This window comes from Sycon ciliatum, chromosome 1, assembly GCF_964019385.1.
Source record: "Sycon ciliatum chromosome 1, ocSycCili1.1, whole genome shotgun sequence".
Lineage (NCBI taxonomy): Eukaryota > Metazoa > Porifera > Calcarea > Leucosolenida > Sycettidae > Sycon > Sycon ciliatum.
In genome coordinates this window covers 1,732,094-1,754,677 of record NC_088643.1, presented here as the reverse complement: position 1 = coordinate 1,754,677, position 22,584 = coordinate 1,732,094, and the positions used below count along the sequence as shown (strand labels likewise).

General features: G+C 46.5%; 1 protein-coding gene and 1 long non-coding RNA gene across 2 annotated transcripts; both read right to left on the bottom strand.

The window, feature by feature from the left end:
• Positions 1–6,645: 6,645 nt before the first annotated feature.
• Positions 6,646–7,338, bottom strand: LOC135807014 (uncharacterized). The gene has a single exon (XM_065321112.1). It carries the CDS (start codon positions 7,336–7,338, stop codon positions 6,646–6,648), a length of 693 nt encoding a protein of 230 aa, XP_065177184.1.
• Positions 7,339–18,122: 10,784 nt separating this feature from the next.
• On the bottom strand, positions 18,123–19,661 carry LOC135806783 (uncharacterized). Its single transcript, XR_010551271.1, has 2 exons — positions 18,981–19,661; positions 18,123–18,344 (listed from the first exon to the last, which is right to left on the bottom strand). It is a non-coding gene; the product is annotated as an uncharacterized LOC135806783 (long non-coding RNA).
• Positions 19,662–22,584: the final 2,923 nt, after the last annotated feature.

Below are 22,584 nucleotides of genomic sequence, written 5' to 3'. Positions count from 1 at the left end.
TAAACAAAGGCTGGGAATGCAATGGCAGCCTCTGGTGTGTAACAGTTTTCCCCTGTTCTCTATAACTTTACACTCCCTCGCACCTCATGCGTCTTACGCCTGTCTATTAGCACCTTCATTGGCGCCATTGCCACATGTATACTATCACATTTTGCATATAACTGGTCGAGGCACGCTCAACCAGGCCTCTTACTTTTCAAGTTTGATTAAACCTGTTACACTGGTAGCAGAGGATGGTTCCTACTCTGCTTTTGGCAGGTGTTCTGGTCGCTCTGCTTACGCTCCTCGTACTCGTCGTTCGGCTGATAAACGATATCAAGACCGCTCAGCGCGTTAGCCAAGGAAACCGAACGATACATCCGAACTCGGAACCGTGGGAGCCAACACCCCGCCTTACGAAAGAGCCGCCTGTGTTTGGAGGAGATTCCGCTACATTCAAAGAATGGACGTTTGCAATGGACATGGCCCTACGGTCGTTGGCACTCCCAAATGCGGCACAGAGGGTCGACTACGCGGCAGGATTTTTGACTGGAAACGCTCGTCTTTGGTTGATAGCGGCATTGGAAGCTAACCAAGTGTTTTCCGACTGGCCTGCTCTGAAAGCGGCACTTGGCGATGTGTACGGACCACGGCACAACGAGGAAACATCGCGTATGGGACTAATTTCCGCAGCGCAGCGCGGGTCGCTGGACGCATACATTGCTGCTTTCACTCGCCTCAGCCTGCAAGTGCCGGAAATCGACCACCACACCAGAGCGCTGCTGTTCGTCAGGGGTCTAGTGCCGCACATCCAGCGACAGGTCATGCGTGAGCATCCACGTACCCTGGAGCAAGCTGTCATGGCAGCAAACACCGTGGAGCAGTCGTCAGGGCCACCAGCCAGTAGAGAGTCGCGTTCCGTGCCCAGCTTCCGTGGTCAGGGCCTCCGCAAGCTGACGGACCAAGAGCGTGTCCAACTGCGAGCAATGGGACACTGCTTTGCTTGCAGGAAGCCAGGCCACCTCGCTAAAGACTGTACTGAGGGTGGACAGCGCTACCCAAACGCTGGTCGCCAGTAAGAAAGGGGGTGCGCTTACTGGCGACGACCCAAGCGCCCACGCCGGTACCAGTCGCTAACCGGTTCGGAGCTCTGGAGGTTGAAGACGTTGCTCTCCAGGAACCTACGGAGCCGGAGACACCCATAGCTGTAGGAAATTGTCCCGTTGCAGAAAGGTGTCATGTCAGCAACGTCAGCGTCGGCAATGAACCTGAACACGACCTACTGCGCATACAGGGAAAGATCGGCGGTCGCCGTGCAGTGATGCTGATAGATTCCGGTTCGACGCATGACTTCATTGCAGACAGTTTTGTTCGAAAGCATCATCTTGACACGGATGCAAGCTCAGCAGTGCTGAGCGTAACATTGGCGGACGGCTCGACCAGCGAGGTCCCGCAGATTTCCACACGCACGCTAAGGGTGACAGTCGGGGGCTTCAGTGAGGAACAGCACTTTACTGTGTATCCCCTGACTCGCTACGACGCTATTCTTGGCAAGCCGTGGCTTACAAGGAACAACCCCAGCATCAACTTCCGTACGAACGAAGTTCAGTTGGACGGTGAGCCCTTTGTTGCCAAATTGCCTTCAGCTAACCCGCCGACAGCCGACCGGCCATCTGTGGAAAGCATGTTTATCAGTGGCCGACAAGCTCGTCATGCCCTGAGGAGTGGAGCCGAGGGGTTTCTTGCATGGGTCACTGCTGCAAACGAGGAGAATCGTTCCGGGCCACAACTCCAGGAATCAGAGCAACAAGACATCCAGAACCTGCTCAAGAGGTACCAGGATTTATTTCCAGACGAGCTGCCGAATGAGCTTCCACCGAAGAGACCAGTCGACCATGAAATCCAGATAGAAGATGGAGCCAGACCACCGTCTCGACCCGCCTACCGCCTGCCGAAACCAGAGATGGACGAGCTCCAGTCACAGCTATCAGAATTACTTGAGAAGGGATTCATTGAGCCAAGTAAGTCGCCATACGGTGCACCTGTGTTTTTTGTGAAAAAGTCGGATGGTACTCTGAGAATGGTGTGCGATTGGCGAGAATTGAATAGAATTACGATCAAAAACAAAGCTTGTCTTCCTAATATTGATGACTTATTCGACACGATCCAGGGCAGTGCATATTTCTCCAAGTTGGACTTGCGGTCAGGCTACAATCAAATCAGAATTCAAGACTCGGATGTTTCTAAGACGGCCATTAACCCTTTAAGAGCCACAGGAAAATTTCAAAATTCTGCATTTTTTCGTGTTCCTTGGATCATAGCTTCAGTTCTACTCACTCAATTCTCACAATCTAGAGCTTCCTGGAACGGTCTCCGCGAGAGGAAGAGAATGAGGTCGATCATGATAGCCAGCACACCGTCTATCCAGCGATCGCAGCGACAGTACGAAAAATGCCCCAAATGCGTCCAATTGCGTCCCGCTCCAGATATTTCATTTTACTCGATCGTGGAGTTCCAATTTTTTCGCTGTGTACTCTTGACAATATCAACAGTGAAACCCGTGCAAATTCGAGTAAACCAGCGCGACGAAAAGTCTCAAAATTCTCAATACTAAAGTCGCACTGCGCGCTTTTGAAATTGCCGCGATCGCGGCTCAACTTACGAGTGATTTATCTCAGGAACCGTTGTTCGCAGCGCTTCGCGGATTGCTTCTCCCGACAGGTGAGAGTTTTCTCTTCGCCCTGGATATTTCGATGACTGGATTTCAGCGAGATTGGACTGAGTTACGATCTTTTGAAGTTTTGCATTTGAATGCGTCGTTTACGACGCATTCAAGTATGGGGCGGCTCTTAAAGGGTTAATACGCCGTTCGGCCACTTCCAATTTAGAGTCATGGGATTCGGGCTGACTAATGCCCCGGCCACCTTTCAGTCACTCATGAACTCTATTCTGCAACCGCATCTCCGAAAATTCGTTGTAGTATTCTTGGATGACATTCTAGTTTTCAGCAAGACCTGGGAAGATCATCAGCATCATCTTCAAACAGTTCTAGAAACACTTAGAAATAGTGAGCTGTATTGCAAACAGTCTAAATGCGAATTTGGCGTGAGAGAAGTTCTCTTCTTGGGGCATAAAATCAACGGCACATCAATTTCCCCTGATCCCAAGAAGATAAGTGCTGTGGAAACATGGCCAACTCCGTCGTCAGTAACTGATGTGAGGAAGTTTCTTGGCTTTGCAAACTATTTCCGAAGGTTCATAGATCGACACTCGACCATCTCTCGTCCATTAGAAGAAATCACCGGAAAAAATTCACGCTTTGAATGGAGCGCTGCTAGACAGAAGGCATTCGAGTCTCTAAAATCAGCATTACTCGAGGCGCCAGTGTTGCAACTGGCCGATGTTGAGAAAAGCTTCATGGTAGAAACTGACGCAAGTGACTTTGCCGTGGCGGGTGTGCTCCTGCAGCAGGGAGAAGATATGGATTTGCATCCCGTAGCCTATTGTAGTCGGAAACTGTCAGCTGCAGAACGCAACTATACTGCGGCCGAGAGGGAAACGTTGGCTGTGGTATTTGCATTAAAGTGCTGGAGAATCTATCTATTCCGCCACTTTGACCTGATGACTGATAATATGGGTGTTGTCTATTTACGAACCAAACCGACTCTCACCAAGCGTGAGGCAAGATGGGTAGAGTTTTTAGCTGACTATGACTTTACGGTCTTTCACAAACCAGGAAAGAAAAACATTGCCGACCCGCTTTCACGCCGTCCAGATCTGTTCAGTGATTCTGAAATAGGCGGGTCATCCTATCCTCCTAACATTCAGTTGAATGCCATAGAGCATACCCTAGAGATTAATCCAGACTTAGCGCAGTTAATTGTCAGCGGTTACAAGTGCGACAAGGATCTTGCTCCCATTATCAGGAGACTGAAAAATTCAAGCCATGACAATCTGCACGACCGTTACCTTCTAAATGAAACACCCGGTTATCTTTATCTCAGATCTTCACCACAGAACAGGTTATGCATTCCAAAGAGTAGCAAACTCCGACTCGCCCTGCTTCAAGAATACCATGACTGTGTGACTGCGGGGCATCCCGGTCGAGATCGCACCTATTTCAGACTCTCTAGATATTTCTATTGGCCCAGAATGGGACTGGATGTAAAGGCGTTTGTCAAGTCATGTGACGTCTGCCAACGAGTTAAAGGCGGCCAGCTAAAAACTGGTCTCTTGCAGAATTTACCAGTGCCCAGTCAGCCGTGGGCGGATATCTCGATGGATTTTATCATGGGTTTGCCTAGGACCGATACAGGTCATGATGCTATATATGTATTTGTAGACCGCTTGACAAAGTGTGTACATTTAGCACCTACTTCCTCTACTATTGACGCTAAAGGAAGTGCTGATCTGTATATTCAACATGTATTTCGACTTCATGGTTTGAGTTCTAGTATTGTATGTGATCGTGATCCAAGATTTACGGCAGCATTTTTTCAGGAATTGTTTGATCGCTTAGGAACGAAACTAGCATTTAGTACTGCCAATCACCCTCAGACAGATGGCCTAACTGAACGAGTAAACAGAATAGTAGAGGATGTGCTGAGGGCTTTTGTAAATCATAAACAAGATAACTGGGATATGCTCCTACCTCTCTGTGAGTTTTCTATCAACAGCGCTACTCAATCATCTACAGGAAACACACCGTTCTTCTTAAATTACGGTCTAAATCCCAGAGCGCCACCCGACTTCCTCAACCCTATTCAGGGAGGCAGAGATTCAGCTGATTGGTTGCAAGCAAGACAAGACGCGGTCAAGATCTCACAAGATGCGCTAGTGGCAGCTCAAGCTCGTCAGGCCTTCTATGCAGATCGGACAAGGGTCGAGGGAAAGCTGAAGGTGGGAGATTTGGTAATGGTCTACCGGGATTTCCTCCTGACTCCTGAAGCTCGGGACCGACCATCCCATAAATTACGCCCCAAGTGGTTTGGCCCCTTTCCTATAACCCATGTGGTCGGCCCGAATGCCTACAAGCTCAAGTTGCCTCATACCAGCCGCTGTCACCCGGTATTTAATGTGTCGGCACTCCGTGCCTACGAGAAGAACGCTATTCCTAATAGGAGACAGCCTACGCCTCCGCCTATCACGGACCTTGATGGTCATGCCCGCTATGTGGTGGAGAACATTCTCAGTCACCGCCGCCGGCAGAATCAGCTTCAGTACCTAGTCAAGTGGCAAGGCTACTCTGATGCCACTTGGGACCCTGAACATTATTTGTTGGATGAATCTGGTAATGACATTGTTCCACTTCAGAAGTACAAAACCTTGGCTTCTGCCCGCTGAGTTTTGCAGTTGAACTTCTAGTTTCACCTTACACATTTGTTGAGCTTATTACACTTTATTTGCATGGAGTTTCAGTCGTCTTATTGTGTTACTTCAGTGCGAAGCCTTTTTTCGTCTCGCACGTGTTTGCGCTTATTGTACTCTATTCCACTTGAGCATTTGGGTTATAAGCTCCTTCCTCTCCATAGGAGGGGGATGATGTAACAGTTTTCCCCTGTTCTCTATAACTTTACACTCCCTCGCACCTCATGCGTCTTACGCCTGTCTATTAGCACCTTCATTGGCGCCATTGCCACATGTATACTATCACATTTTGCATATAACTGGTCGAGGCACGCTCAACCAGGCCTCTTACTTTTCAAGTTTGATTAAACCTGTTACATGGTGTTCCAGAACTTTCATTGCATCCAGACTCAAGCCGGAGCCCTAATCACCTATCTCCAGCGGAAAACATTATAAGCCTTGAGTCAATGACAGACCAAAATGGTTGTGGTAGTGCAAACAGAAAAAAACTGCACACCCGATTTTTCATTTCCCACAACTGCATGCATTTCAAGAGAATATCTGCCCAGTGTATGTGTTGATTGATGAAACGTTTTACCTGCGGGTAATTCACTAACAGCTTTAACGCAACTTTGCTTTCGTGCGAAAAATATGTACCAACAATGGGAAAATGCAGCAAAATTAGTAGAAGCAGATGTCGAAGTAAGGTTCACCTTACCGTCTGTGGTAGTGAGAGTCTTCGATCCGTCTAGGTGAGCTTCTGCCGAGTATATGCAGCCTTGTAGTTGGATGAGAATTTGGCTTTCAGCAACGAAAACAGCTGTATTCACCTAGCTCAGTAGCTGCTTTAGAACAAGAACACCATGAAGTAAATCTAGAGAAGAAGTGAAACCTGTGCACTGGGAAACGTAACCTCGCAAACTAGTAGTGTACTGCACCCGCCACAGTGCTTATACGTGGTTTTCCCAGGCAAGTTAGGCCTCTTGTACGGATACTTATACTGATATACTGTACTGAAAAACTAATAGTCTCGCTCGCGCGCTCCTCAGTCAAATAATGATAATAATAGTACAGGTCGCATGTCTCCCAAATAATGGGTTCCACGCATCTGTCAACTGTTTTTATCATGAAATAGATTGCAGCAGGAAGAATAGCATACGAAAAAACCATATACAGGTTCTAGCAGATGACAAGTACATGCCATTTTTTTACACCGATGTACATTTGTCAATGAAGTCCAGCCATAGCTTTTTGTCCCGTGCAGTGTTGAGGCAATCCTCGAGCGTGTGTCCGAGAGGGGAGATGTCGGATTTCACCACATCAATCCACCGAAGCCTCGGTCGTCCTCGTGGACGCTTGATCTTTGTCGTGTCGATGGCCATGGTTAGCGCGCCATAGGAAGCCGTGCCCGGACCTTCCCGAACAACATGGCCGAACCATAGAAGACGTCTTCTCTTGCAGACCCTGCTGATTGGATGCTGTTTTGATTTTTTCATACAGGATTTGGTTGGATATGCAGTGCGGGTAGTGGACTCTGAAGATATAACGGAGCTTTCTTCTCTGCCATACATCTAGCTGTTCATTCTGTCGCTTCGTGAGGGTCCACAGGCCGCAGTTATACAGCAGCACTGGAACAATGAGAACCGAGAACATGCAAAGCCGTGAGTCCAGGCAATGCCGCTTCCATGCTATCGAGCCGAATGCTCGGTTCGCTGCACCGATCCTGGCTGCCACATCCTCCGTGGAGTCCAGCAAGGAACCAAGGAGCTTGACCGTTTCCCACGATGCATCAGTGCGGGAAGCAGTTAAATAGACGGTTTTTTGTACGTTAAGGTTGAGGTTGTCTTCTTTGAAGATCGGCTCACATGTGGCTACCATGGTCTCCACATCACTCCTCGATGACGCGTGCATAGTTGTATCATCTGCGTATTGTGCTGAAGGTGGGGGTACATCTTGAGTTCTTGCAAGGCTACTAACTGCATCGATCTTCCGCATGGCTCCTTCGGCATACATATTGAACATAGTGGGCGATAGAGGGTCACCTTGCACCACTCCAATGTTCGTGGGGAAGGCCTCTCCAAGCTGGCTGGAAAATGTTACTCTGGCTGTTGTGTTTGAGATCAATGCTGATACAGTCGATGTCCTCAGTCAAAATGATGATGTAACTGTGTTCACTGCATGCATGCCACTGGAAACACAAGTGCAGGTGACGCGACTTTTGTTTTGTCACCATTCGGCCCTTCCTAAGCTGGTTGTGTTTCTCAATACAACTGTATAGTCGGTGGTAACGCGGACGTGCAAACTTTACTTTACTTTACTTGGCCAAGTAACTACATGATTATTGTACGCGTTGTCAAGAAGCTGTGACGGCAGACTTCGAGGGCGTGGATCTGATGCGAGCAGCAGCGACGACCGGATGTCCATGTCCACAGTAGTACAAGTGCTATATAGTCCACTGAGTCTGTTCATTTAGTCTGTTTTTGCAATGTTGGCAGATCGTCGTAGAGTGTGATTATTTCTTTCATCGAAGATCCTTCTGAAGCTGCCCTTCTAACTACATTTTGACTTTCTAGAATTAAGCAAGGGGGTTTCGAACTGAGGTGAGCAGTGAGGAAAAGATTGTTGCGGAATCGTGTCTGCAGAGGACCCATTTACCGAGGAACCTTCGCTTATTCTTGCTGGCAACGCGTCTGCCTCTGCCGAGTACAGCGCTGTCCAGGTCTGTCAGGTACGTTTCTTAGATTTATCAGTATTGCGCATCGGCCTGCATTAGCGCATGGCTGAGTTGCCTGTAAAACAAAGTGAATGTGACACTCATTCTGCCTTGTTAGTTTTAGCTCTTCTTCCTTCCACTGTTTCTTATTCTCCACTGTACTTTTTGTTTAACGCCGACCAGTATGAATACTAGAGTATTGAATTCGTCTTGGGCTACTCCACTTACTTCACTTCAATGGTACATGGTAGACTCATGAGTGGATTCTGTCCACTGCCCGTCGTCAAGTGACGACGGGCAGTGGATTCCGTCCACTGCCCGTCGTCACTTGACGACGGGCAGGGGAACTAGTTCCATCACCATTCATCAGGCAGGATCGCGCTTTCCAGCCCGCGTAATTTGATCTGTCATTGGTCGACTCCAAGGCGACAGTCATGTGACATACGGGATTTATAAACTGCTACTTGTCGCCGAGTTTGTAATTTTCGCTTTGTAGAGAAGGAGAAGTCGTAGCATATTTTTTCCTTGGCCACTGCTGTGCCTGTACTGTCTTTTGGCTTTACATGAAGTCGCCGCCAAGAAGTAATGATGGGTGTCTCTGTTATTTCTATCGCCGGATCGCTGATTTCTTTTAGTTCTGAGACCAACCAACTCTGGGCTCATTTCCTTGTCCAGCGGCAAGCAAAAATCAGAACTCTTATCTCTCAGGTGCTGGTGAACACTCAGCAGGAAAACACTGCACGATGGCTTGAGAGCGAAGGAGAAACTTCTCCAAATAAAACAAAATTACGGCGCGTTCGAATTGTCTTCATCAACTGATCAAACCATTTTTATAAAGAGATTACATGAACGGTTTCTATCATTTTAGAGTTTTTCAGTGGAATTGTCATCGCGATGATGACGTCCGATCAGATCGACCATCTCCACGTACTACGTGACGTACATGTAGCTATTCCAAACCCTTCGGAACTAATCCACCCCTCCCATCGGATGAGGTTGTGGAGTTTCGAGGAGTTTCGTTTTCTGAAGAGGCCAATACGACCACCTCTTCAGAAAAACGAAAATCCTCGAAAAGTCAAAGATTGACGAGCGCGCCCTAAGTGACTGAACCCATCTGAAGCCGATCAGTGTTCCGCACAAGAGATTGCGTTTTTGCCCCGGCCGGCACGGACCATTATGGCATCTCCACGTCACCGTGGTCACACCAACCGTTCATGTAACGATTGTTGAGCAGCACCACCATTCGCGCGAGTGTGACGAAGAACTGCTTCGAAAACGAAAGACGACCCAGTCTCTACCCCGGGCCGACAGTAATGCGCAGGTCTTGGAAGAGCACTTCTCTCTCTCACACATGCCAATTTTGCTGAAGAGGGAAATAAGGCCACCTCTTCAGAAAAACTCCTCGAAAGGTCAAAGAGTGACAGTTCGAACGCGCCCTTAGTTTGACAGCATGAAGCAAGGTGGAGGACACGGTGTCCACTTATGCTATTCCCGCAATCTAATGCTTATGTAATGGTTGACCGGTTTTTTTGAACCCGCTTCCACCATGTTGTCACACATTGTTAATATCGCCACTTCGACCTTGAGCGCTGTGGACTGGAGGTGGTTTGGCTCGAATTGCGGCCAGTGATCCTTCCCTCACTCCCCCTCATCATCTGCTCTGTTTACAGACCCCTGGAGACAGCATCTCCCAAGTCCAGACATTTAGTGACCTCCTAGACTAGAGGACTGTCTGTCCAATATTAGCCTTCCCAATTCTGCGATTGTACTTGCAGGAGACTTGAATGCTCCCCACTCTGACTGGTCTCCTAGAGCCTCAAACGCAAGATACAAGCACAAGCGACAATGGGTGGCAAAACCCACACCGCCGCCGCACTGAGGTTCAACACTGACCAAGCTGAATCTGAACAATGAGTAAACCAACACCTCAACTTGACCCTAACGCAACGCCCTCGGTTTTCCGGGTCTACACGATCACAACGTCATATATCGGTACAATCAAGAGTACAGAGACATGTACTCTTGGAAAAATGCATAAGGTTGCATGCCGGCATTATCCCTGCACCCCCTACCTAGAAGTACTTTTCAGCCAAAGACTAGCCCCTTTTGACCTTTCGCCTTCCACGCTCTTTCCCGATTCGTTGAACGTGTACTTTCGCTGTCTGCATATAAAAGCTGCTGGGTTATCGGAGTCTGTTCACATAATTATTTTGTGCTTTCCTTCCTTAGTTTCTTACTCAAGGCTGCCGATACAGTCCAGTAACGTTACATGTCCCGTTGTCCTATCTGTGAGCCAGGTGAGTAAGCCGTCATGTAAACACAATGGCGACGCATTTTGTTCAGGAAATTGTGTTTAGAAGCAAATGCAGGTCTTTTGTAACTTCTCCCTGGAATAATCATCTCTCTTTGTTTCGGTGTCCCTGAGTCTTTCTGCTCCTGGTTGTCTAGCATTCTTGCACCGGAGAAATTTCAAAACAATACAGCTACATTGTATTCCTTGCCCTATTTGTGTTGTGCCTCCTTAATCGCTGGGCTTCCAACTACATTAGTTATCGTGAGTTGTGCAGTGACTGGGTACACTGCAATTGTGCTTCTGGCTCATCGTAGATCTACATGTCAAGCATATCGCTCCAAGCATTTGCGAAGTAAGCCAGACAGACCACACAAGGCAACGGACAAGGTAGCAAAGAACAAGAAGACCAAGAACCCCGCTAAATCCAATCCTTACCAGGTAAGCCCATCAGATATCTAATCAAACTCACCATAATGAACACCAATGCCTTTATCATCCCTGGATTCCTTGACCATAATACTAGGACTGCACCCCACCCCTACCGTTTCTTGTTCACAATGTCTCGAACATCAGTCGTGATCATTTATGTGCCCCCTTTTTTGGCACCAAGCGATTCCCTTTTGTATGAACCCAGCCATTTCTGGCTGTCCTGCAGCTAGCAGTGTGCTCTACTTGCTCTCTGTAGTATGCATCTATCCGTTTCTGGCTGCCGTGTATGTCGCGGTGTGCTCCCCTTTCTGCGCATGTATCCATTTCTGGCTACCATGCATGTCGCGGTGTGCTCTCTTTCTGCGCATGTATCCGTTTCTGGCTGCCGTGCATGTCACGGTGCGCTCCCCTTTCTGCGCATGTATCCGTTTCTGGCTGCTACAGCTCGCGTTGCGCTTCCCTTGCTCTCCTATGTGTACACACGTCCATTTCTGGCTGTACCCGCATGCCTATTTCTGCCTTCGCGCTGACCCCTGAGGAATCGCTTGAGCCTAGTATGGATCCAGTGATCCGAATGTAGCGTCGTTCCCAGCAAGAACTTGCCGACTTTATATTTTGTTGCTCTACAAGCAGCTTTTCGCGAGTCTTCTTCGTGTCTCTTCTTAGAGTAGAGACCAATTTTTTCTGCTCTAATCAGTAGCTCAGAGCTACATCAATAGCAATAATAAAACCTTATAAAAGACCAAAAAACTCTTGTCGCTGCGATGACAACGACGACACACAATCTCTTCATATTTGAGTTTCAAAGTTTGCAGCTTGTTCATCAAAATGGACGAGATTGCACAGATCGCCACTTGGGCAAATCTCCTCGAGCCAGATTCCCTATACCAACTCCCCGACTACTCCCTAAATAGGTACGATCGGCAGCAGGTGATGCCATATGCCTACTTGGCATGTCAAAGGCTTTTGAAAAAGTCAGTCACCCTACGCTGCTGGAGTACCTGCTCGACATTGGCGGTTCTGGAACGGAATCTAAAATTTGCTTTGCCAACTACAGTATCTCTGCCCTCGAACCCATAAAATGCGCATTGCAACCAAGGACGGACCCTGTTTTTTTCTACTTCACTATTATATTTTATTACTTTACTTGGGCATTCCCAACAGACCCTAAGGTCTTCCTACAGGGTGCCCAAGATGAATGAATGTGTTAAGTTCCTGGCGAAATGAATAATTGGGGATAGGATTTGTGCAAAGGGATTCCGTCGGGAAGCGCATTGAAGCGGTCAGCACCAAGGAATGAAATAGATTTGTATCCAGCTTGAGTTTTCACAATGGGTAAAGAAAGGGAATTATTGCCTTTGCCACGGGTGACTCTATCTGTGTGAGCGAAGTCACCGCGAAGGGAGAACATGTCAGAGAGGAGTAAACTGCAGATGCCAGGGAGATTTTTGTCCCACGCACTCCGTATGTGCTTTACGTGTGTGTATCACGTGATAGCGACCTGTGGGGATAGGAGAAGTCCTGCGGCGCATCATTGGTAAATCCATGGAGACACTCCTCATGGATGACATCACTACCGCTGCTGGGGCGTCCCAACTTTGTGCAGGACACCCGCAGGAAGTGAAGCGGTTATCCATGCCCTGAGACAAGTTTTCACCTCCGTCTTATCTAGCCGCCGACCGCTGGTACTCAGTTCCGGCATCGGTCCGCCTTGCTGCTTCACCGAGCCAATTTCGTAACGCAATCCTGGATTGGCTAGGGTACCCCGTAAGGAGACCATAGGTCTGTGGGGACTGCCCTAGAGAAATATGAATAAATACTTAGTATTGAGATGGCATGAAACTTTAAGTTGTGACTGATCAAGCCATCTGTTGTTCTGACTAGTGTGTAAATACTTTAGTACACCTGCCATGAAAAAACAATTAATAATAATAATGATGACAACAAACAGGAAGAAGAAGCACAATCAACAAGAGAACCGACAAGTTAGAGAGCTCTGCATAACGCAAACAGCAAAGGCGATACCAACCACGAGAGTGCTAAACTTCTATGAACAGGAGCGGAATACTCAATCCGGGGACAGAACTGCTTCGTCATTCGTAGACTCATCAGCGCAGCAAAGAGAAAATGAGACCGGACCTGATTTGAATTGAAAACACAATTTTCAAAGCCAGATTTAAACCAGGCCCGAACGTACCTTGCCAGAGTGCTCAAACAGAAAAGTCAGTGAGCTATGCATAACGCAAACAGCAAAGGCACTACCTGCATGAGGGTGGTCAACTACTAAAAGAGCAGGAGTGAAATCCTTATTTGGTGGAGAGAACTGTTTCGCTCTTTGTGGACTAATCAGTGCAGCACAAAGAAAATGAGATCAACCCTGACAGTAATGAACAATACAATTTGCAAAGCCAGATTTAAACCAGTCCCGAACGTTAGGAAATTAGAGGCCACATGCCTCGTACTGCTCTTTTCTCTCCCAAACTCAACACTTGCAAGCCAGATACGAAAGAAAGAAAAATCATCAGTCACACCACCTCGATTCGAACCAGGGACCTTGCTATTCGCGAGCAATGCTCTAACCAACTGAGCTACAGTATGACTCCTATCCGCAGTAATGGCAAATTCTCTATCCTTCTGCGATCAATCAATATCTGGCTTGCATCATACTGGTAACTCACACCACTCTTGAAGGCCCTCGGCCATTCGCTTGATATCATGGGCAGCACATCAAACTATGTCCACTGTGAGCAAACACAAATTGCAATCTCAAAATTTTAAGTTGGACTTCACGGAGATTTTTACAGTATTAGGAAATTAGAGGTCACATGCCTCGTACTGCTCTTTTCTCTCCGAAAGTCAACACTTGCAAGCCAGATACGAAAGAAAGAAAAATCATCAGTCACACCATCGCGACTCGAACCAGGGACCTTGCTATTTGCGAGCAATAAATGCAAAAAAATGATGTGAGTTGTCAGTAAGATGCAAGCCAGATATTTATCAAGTTGATCAAAAAAGGAGAGATTTGCCATTATTGTGGATAAGAGTAATACTGTAGCTCAGTTGGTTAGAGCGAATAGCAAGGTCCCTGGTTCGAGTCGTGGTGGTATGACTGATAGCTTGTTGGTTAGTACAAATACTCGTTGGTTGGTTAGAGTAATTGTTTCTTAACCCAGAAAAAGGTCGATTTGCAAAAATGGGTCATTTTGAATTTTCCATACCATCCATTGACAAACGGCGTACATAAGGCAATAGATACAGTTAAAGAGTATTCGATAGCTTGTTCGTTAGTTAGAGTAATCGTTTGTTCCCTAGAAAAAAGTGCAACATGCAAAAAATTGGGGCGACGCCCACTCCGACACCATCTTGCCATTGTGAACCACTGGCTGCCCTTGCACATAATAGCTGTTCCTGGCTCCCTGGGTGGACCATTTTTTTCTCTATATATTGGCAGGGGCGTCACACACGGTACAACCAGTATGACCATGGTCGTACCACTTTTCGTCCAGAGGATGGTCCACCCAGAGCGCCCGATGGGTGCTAAAACGTGCCCTGCTGGCCAAAACATCCACGTGGGACACCCCGGTCCCCCCTCCCCCGGACGTACCACTCCCCAATGCCTTGTGACACCCGTGATTGTATAGTACAGTCTAGTATTTTTACAAACTCTGCAAACCCTCATTTCACAGTTGATGACAGATGATAATTGATAATTGATAAAAATTCTATATCTTGCGACGCAAGCAGTTAGCAACTGCAGCATTTCGCTCCATGTCGAGTTGATTCAAGCGTCGCACCCATGTCAGTGAGCGTCTACGACTCCGGCTGTACTCAGCATTTGTCCTGCCAGTTCTCGTGTATAACTCGGGAATATGCTTTGGTCAAAGAGTCAAGATGGCGCCTGTTTGGTCACATTTTGCGACAAACCGCCACCATTCCAGCAGCAATGACTAAGAACCTCTATTTCACGGCTGCAGCCAATGGTGGATGGCGTGGTCGTCCTCGCAATACACTGCCAACTGTTCTTCATGCCGACATCACTCGGGCTGGACAAGCTAGCCTCTCGAATGCGTCAGACTTGGATCATGTATTTTTACAAACTCTGCACACCCTCACTTGACAGTTGATGACAGTTGATAATTGATAATTGATAAAATTCTATATTGTGCGACGCAAGCAGTTAGCAACTGCAGCGCTTCGCTCTATGTTGAGTTGATTCAAGCGTCGCACCCATGTCAGTGAGCGTCTACTCCGGCTGTACTCAGCATTTGTCCTGCCAGTTCTCGTGTATAACTCGGGAACATGGGGCCTGGCATCAACAGTATCTGCCCGCCTTGATGCCTTCCATCGTCAGCAGTTGAGATCTCTGCTTGGCATCCAATGGGCACAGAGAATCTCCAACAATGTCCTGTATGAGAGATGCAGGACACCAAAATTCAATGCTTTGGTCAAAGAGTCAATATGGCGCCTGTTTGGTCACATTTTGCGACAAGCCGCCACCATTCCAGCAGCAATGACCAAGAACCTCTATTTCACGGCTGCAGCCAATGGTGGATGGCGTGGTCGTCCTCGCAATACACTGCCAACTGTTCTTCATGCCGACATCACTCGGGCTGGACAAGGTAGCCTCTCGAATGCGTCAGACTTGGATCATCTACGTGAAATTGCCAAGGATCGGCCTCAATGGCAACAGATCTGCAAGAGGATTTGCCAAGTGTAATATCTACAGGTAACACTAAGAAAGAAATACCATTTGTCAACGAAAAGATTCAACGTCAATTTTAATATCGTCGTATCCCTCCAATATCATCTTAACACTCCAATACCATCATTTTATTGGCAATGACTGAAACATTCAGTTGATGACCTATGACTGAAACAATATCATCTTTAATATTACTGCAACATCATTTTATCACTAATGAATGAAACATTAATTTTCTCATCTCAGCCACCGGAATGCGAATTCCTGTTCATGTGCTTTAGCTAACATAGTAGGCAGAGTACATTATACCTTCACCACCTAAGCACATACGCTTCTCTTTGTTTTTATTTTGTTCGACACCTCTGTTTGGCACCATTTGATGCTGTGTCCCTTCCTCAGCATAAGCGAAAGTGTGGATCATTGATCGACTCTAACGGGAACATACAAATACATAATAAAATTTGGACTCAGATGGAGAGCCAAGGTTTAATTTATACAAAAGAGAAAGACCAAGGAACTACAAGTTACGCTATACTGTCCACTAACACCACCAGTTACTAAACAATCAGCTCATGTGATATAAACATTGCACGACACTGACCGACGGTACTGACGTTCTACAACTAACTGGCTAATAGCTCTAGCACATCTTGGATGCGCACTCCAACAGCCTTCCAACTTGGAAGTTTCTAAGTAAAAGAAATAACATAAATAACATGCAATGTTATCGCATGAGCTGATTGTTTAGTAACTGGTGGTGTTAGGGGACAGTAAAGCGTAACTTGCAGTTCCTTGGTCTTTCTCTTTTGTATAATGAAATTTAATAATAATAAATAACAAATATTCACTGGTTTGAGGGAAAGACACAAACGGGAAAATTCTGAAGAAAAATAATAAATGATAAAAGTTATATGACTTGGGGCTTCCCGTGTGCTAGTTTGTACGTGAAGTGTGTGGGTACAGTGAAGGCGGAGTCCCACCCGCCTGTGTGGATTCTCAGAAAGTGTGAGTTACAAAGTCTGAAGAAAATGTTGAACGGGCTCTGCTGGGATGACGACTACACCATAGCTAAGTGGTTAGAGCACCGCTGGCTACAAACGAGGGTCCCTGGTTTGAGTCCTGGTGGTGACAATCGATTTCTTCTTCAGACTTTTCCCGTTTGGGTCTTTCCCTCAAACCTGTGAAAATAATGAATACATACTCATAAAAAGGACACACTTCAGGCTCATTACAAACATCTTGAAAGTTTTTGTCTTCACAAGTATACTTTCAAGCCTTCTCGTCAGGTGAAATACAGGCCTGAAAGTATACTTGTGAAGACAAAAACTTTCAAAATGTTTGTAATTAGCCTGAAGTGTGTCCTTTTTATGAGTATTATCGCATTTTGTCTCAGAGGAAACTGTTTATAAACAATATACTGATTTTCCGACCCATGGTGATACATTATCAATTTTCACTGTGGTTTATGTAAGAATGGTGTATCCTGTCCTCTTCTTTGCTCCTTTCAGTTGCACACTGCTCATCATCGCGTCAGATCATAAATAGCCAGATTTACTCTACTGAGCTGGGAGGTGCTATGTATAGTTCAGGACGGGCACCCGATCAACCTGGTTAGTTGCTCTTGTGTTAATGATACTTTTTAAAGGGTAGATGGATCTCGTCTGATTGTGGATGACTAAACTGCATTCTCTCCATTCTTGGATGACCATTCAAATAGTGATGTTGTGGGGTTTCCACAATTCAACTGGCATTTAGGTGTGCATTGAGGAGCTAGACGTTGTAGGAATTGTACAAGAAAACAATATACCGGAATCTTTTGCCATACACTGTACTATGTGCATGTATATGCTACCATAGCTGGCACACACGTGCACAGGAACAAAATTAATATGCTGAATCCTGGCTATGCCTGACGCACTACGTCACTTTGCGTTGTTTGATGACACACACCTTCTGCTTGACTTTGGAACAAATCCCATTGCGCTCTCATTGCCACTGGCGGGTACTGTATCCCTCACTGTACCTGTTCTCTGGTCTAATCACCAAATGACTCTTGTGACTGAGCTACAGAGCTATATTGTTTTGTACAAATGTTCTGAATGGCGTGAACCCAACACCGGGCATGGTAAATGGACTAAACCCAGCAACAGCTGCTGCCCCCATGATCCAAGTAAACCAAGGCACGGGAATGTTGCCTCCGCCTGGGAATGGTGTTGGTGCCGGATTTGCTGGTGCAACGCCGCTGCCTGGTGCTTCTAATCTCGGTTTTATTGGTTTGGCTCCTCCAGGTTGTGATACACGTGGTGGTAGTCCTGGCCTGGCTCCCACTGCTGCGTTGCCTAGAAGTCATGTATATGCTGGCAATATGCAACAGCCAGGTGCTCACCCCACGGCCAACATCGAGTATATCAAGCAAATGTAAGTTTTCCATTGTTAACTATGTTTCTGCTTGTCTGTGCATCTCTTTCTACTTCTACTATGAACTAAACTTTGCCTTCTTTCTGAGTAATGAGCATATGCAGATGTTTCTCTGTTTATTTTGCAAACGAAGCACATTTAAGGGGGTTGGGGACAGTTAGGCCCAAAAAATTAATTTCAACATCAGCCCAATCTGACATCAGGTTTGAATAGGTACAGCCTTATATTTTCGCTTAGTGACATCAGTTTTTCAATTGCCTGAATAGGTCTTGCCAAAAACACAATTTTCCTTGATAACACACAATATCGCAAAATCCGAAAATTGATGAGAAATCGTCCATAACACCAGATAGGACAGAAAATATGACATAAAATTACACAGACTGTTCGAGGTATTGACTAAGATGATATCAACACCGAAAAATGTACACTTTGGTTGACGATGGGATCCAGGTCGTCATTTCCTGGAGAAGAACAAAAAGACGCAAAAAATGAAACTTTGAATATTTTTTGCAGCTTATTTTTGAGTTTGCCCCACATGTGGATACTTCAAATACGTTCTATGAGTGGGTTGGAACAGGTTTACCGCGGCGAAAATAGGGGTCACCGTGCATATTCTGGAGAAAAATCCAAAAAACTGTCAAAATTTGCCTAAAATTGGTAAATTCACGTATCTATATTGCTTGTACTTCTCTGTTGCTGCTTTGGTCATAGCTTATTGGATTCTTGGCTGTTAGGTGTTGCATAAACTCGCTAGAGCCCTCGGCGTTCAGAACAATACAAGGATGGAATAGCTGAACTAGTGAATTTGCCGGAAAACCCTGGGTGCACGCATTATCGATAGCTACTTTTCTCCATGATTACTCTCCTGTTGGTACTTGGTTTTGATACATGTACATGTACATGTAGCTGTGATAGCGCTTAGCACTGCCCCATATCAAACTACAATGAAAGCTGACATGTTGGAACGAATCAGACAACATTGAGTCCTCTTGTTCTTCAACTATGCGAGCTAGAACGTGAACCCACACTGGCCAAAATGATGGTATTTTACGGTGCGCACAAACAAGTGAAGCCCTGTGCCACAGGGCGTTACTTACAGTTGGGTTGCTGCTGGTTCTTGGCTAGGTGTTCAGCCACCGCTAATATTATCTTCCTTGAGGCTGTCACCCGCTTCTTACCTCCGACTTGCTCCTTCATCAGTCTGGAAATGGCTGACTCACCACTTCGTTTGTAGGACAAGACAAAGTGCTTCATCACCACCTCACTAGCAGCTGCCCGCACTGCAACTGATTTAGAGAAGCACGTTGCTTGGACCAACGGTTGAAGGGTGGCCAGCCGCTTTTGCTGATGTTCTGCAAACTCCTTCGCCGAACATGCTGATGCAAAAGTGACAGAGTGCTACAGGATACTGGCATCAGGGCGAGCTTCGACAATTTCAGCTAGGGCCGCAACATCCGCAACAGCATCATGAGCAGCGAACTCATTCCCAACGATGAACTATAAATCAATGTGAGGCTGTAGCTTGGGAGCTCCGGTATCGCGGTTTAGGGATCAGAGTGTTCACCCAGCACAAAAATGCACACCATCAACACACACATGCGTGCACACACACACACACACACACACACACACACACACACACACACACACACACACGTAACACAAAACAATTATAGAACCGCAATAATGGGTGGTGGCGGAGACAAGTACAGGCAAATCAGAATTGAAAACACTCATCATTGAACGCACTACAAAACGCAGGCCCACGCCAATACACACACGCACACACACACACACACACACACACACACACACACACACACACACACACACACACACACACACACACACACACACACACACACACACGCATGCTCTCACACGCAATAGAACACGCGCGCGCGTACACACACATACATTCACGCACGTGTACGTACCCACCCACGGCATGTGCATGAGTGGAGATGCCCGCATACACATGTCACACCAACATGCCCTGGGAGCGGTCATGCACGTGTGTATAGTATGTGTGCGAGGGCACGTCCACATGAGCGCATATGCATGTGCATGTTCATACATGCGTATGGTGCACACATGCACAAACATGCAGGTCTATGCAAACACACACACACGCTCGCGCGCGCCGCGCATACAGTGTGCTCATACATTTCCATAGCCATAGGGTGGAAATGACTCGCAAATATAATGAATAAATCTTATGAGATTGAAAAACACACTTACCCAAAGCAGCTTTGGTGTTGCTTGTGGAAGCACGGAGGCCAGGGTGTTGAGCATAAAATTCTCCATCCCACACTGCTGACACGGACTGATGATGACAAGTACGCTGAAAAGGCCGTACCTCTTCTCTTCAACGCAATCAACTTGATGAGCGCCAGAGGTTGTTGTTGTGTTGTTGTTTGCCACATCCAGCATTCTGGTACGCAGACAATCCCACAGCCAGATACCTGAGATGAACGATTCGTCGACCGTGAAGAGGGGCACTGAACGACCTCTTCGCGGGAGTCGAATCCAGTGGCGTTGGTGGTGGAGATCGCCCTTTCCGTTTTTCAGGAACTCGATCGATCGTTTGAGCTTGCGAAGCGTCCCCCTCCTCGGCTTCTTGAATCGTCCAGTACGCAGAATGCGAGGCAGCGTCGTGGGTGACAGATTCCTCTCCCGCGTCTTCATCTCCACGACACGTCGGCAGGAGAACCAAGCTATCCAAAAACCGCCGATGTCAAAACAAATCCGCAAGTCCACTAGCGGCTGAGCTTCTTCCTCAAATCTTGTCTCGACTCGAGCACGCGCTGCGAAGTCATGCCTCATGCATGCATGGTCAAACTGTGCATGATCGATCGCGTCCCATTTTTCCACTCCGAAAGGCATTATTTTTCAGAATAAAATTCGGAAATCCAACATGGCGCTAACTGTCGCGAACCCCCGGGCTTATCCTGTGTAGTGCCAAACTCATCTTCTTACTTTGAGCACTGCTGGCTCGCCTATTTCGTGTGAGAGTCATAGTGCTCTGGGTTGTTTTCTAACCTCACACTTCTATCCTGAACACCTTTTGTGTTTGAGTTTGGAGAGGCAAGCACCCTGTATCGTTTTCTCTGAGAAATCTCACTCGCTAACAGCTTTGTACAATGGTTGTACGAGTGTTGACGCTACTGCTGCTCCTGTGATGTTTTCTCTGGGTGTGATGCTTTGGGTACTGTAATTTATCGATCTAGTCATTGTTGCAAGTGTGTCTACCTGTGGCGAATCAGCCTTGGCATGAGAGTTATCTCATTGCTAGGCATGGAACCACAGAAGATGATATCATAGCTGACACACAGAGTCACACACACACAGCAGATTCGTGTGCACAGATACTAAATTAGTGGACGTCGTCATCTTCTTCCCGCTGATCTCAAATGTACTATGACGTGCTATTTCGCCTGATGGTATGTAGTGTAATACTAGTTGCATTGCCTTGTTGTACTGGTCTGATGTCAGGCAGCACAAGCCGTGGTGGGGTGCGTCAACACTGTATCCCAGGGGCATGTGTCAATTGCAACATAGGCTCTAAAGGTGAACGGTTGTCCTTAGCTGAAGAGGTTTGTGTGGACATCTGTTTTCATCTGTGCCCAATGACATTTACTGCGCAAGTAACTACCGACTCTTGTCTTTTCTGAAATGTTTTCTCTTCAGAGTTCAAAAGTCCGCCATGTCTAATCCTGGTCTACCTGATTGGCTTTGCCAGAAGATTGCCCGGTTTTGCATGCAAACGGAATACTATTACTTTAAGGTGAGTTATGTACAGTTTCTTTGTCAAAACGTGGATCTGTTTGTTTATACTTCATGCTTGTTCACATCTATCCACTGCTGTTATGTGATTTAGTCTGATCGCGCACATTTCACACCACACCAGGAAATTGTATAGACCTTGGAGAGAATGCCGCATGCGCAAGTAAAAGCAATGTGCACCTCGGGACTCTTAGGGAAGCCCTGGGTAGAAGTCTCCAGGATCTCAGAATGTGCAGGTATCAGAAAGAAACAACCCCCGTTAGCTGTTGATATGCAGCGATGAATACCTCATGATCATTAAGAGAGGAGAAAAAAGTGGTGGATATCATGCAACTGCATTGTAAATAAAAGGGGGTTTGTCAACTGACAACCGCTCTATTCAGTTGCTATTCACTCTTTAGATGAAAATTTTTTTATTAATGATGTTGAAAAACTATTGACGTTTCGGGCCAGTCACCCATCGTCAGGACAATGTACAAGGAGCAAACCTGGCCTTTTATAACGAAAGCAAGCGAGATCGTATGTAAAAACCACACAATAGTCGTATGCAATGGAGTGTCGGAATTTGCATGTACAACCGACAAGGAGAAATGCGCTGAAAGAGTGGGTATGCAAAGACTGGGTATGGATTTTCATCTAAAGAGTGAATAGCAACTAAATAGAGCAGTTTCCAGTTGACAAACCCCCTTTTATTTTTAAGAGAGGATAAAGAATCTTAAATATAGAAGCATCCAATGACAAGGACGAACCAAAAAGAAGTGAGAAAGAGACCTGGCCGGTTATGCCTTAGTATCCCTGGTCAAGTTTTCTGGAGAAGAGCAAATAGGTGAGATTGTGGACAAAATGAGGCAACACCCAACTCAACCCTCGTCATTTGTAAAACAAAAAAGCTCATCATTTCAATTGCATCCAGTA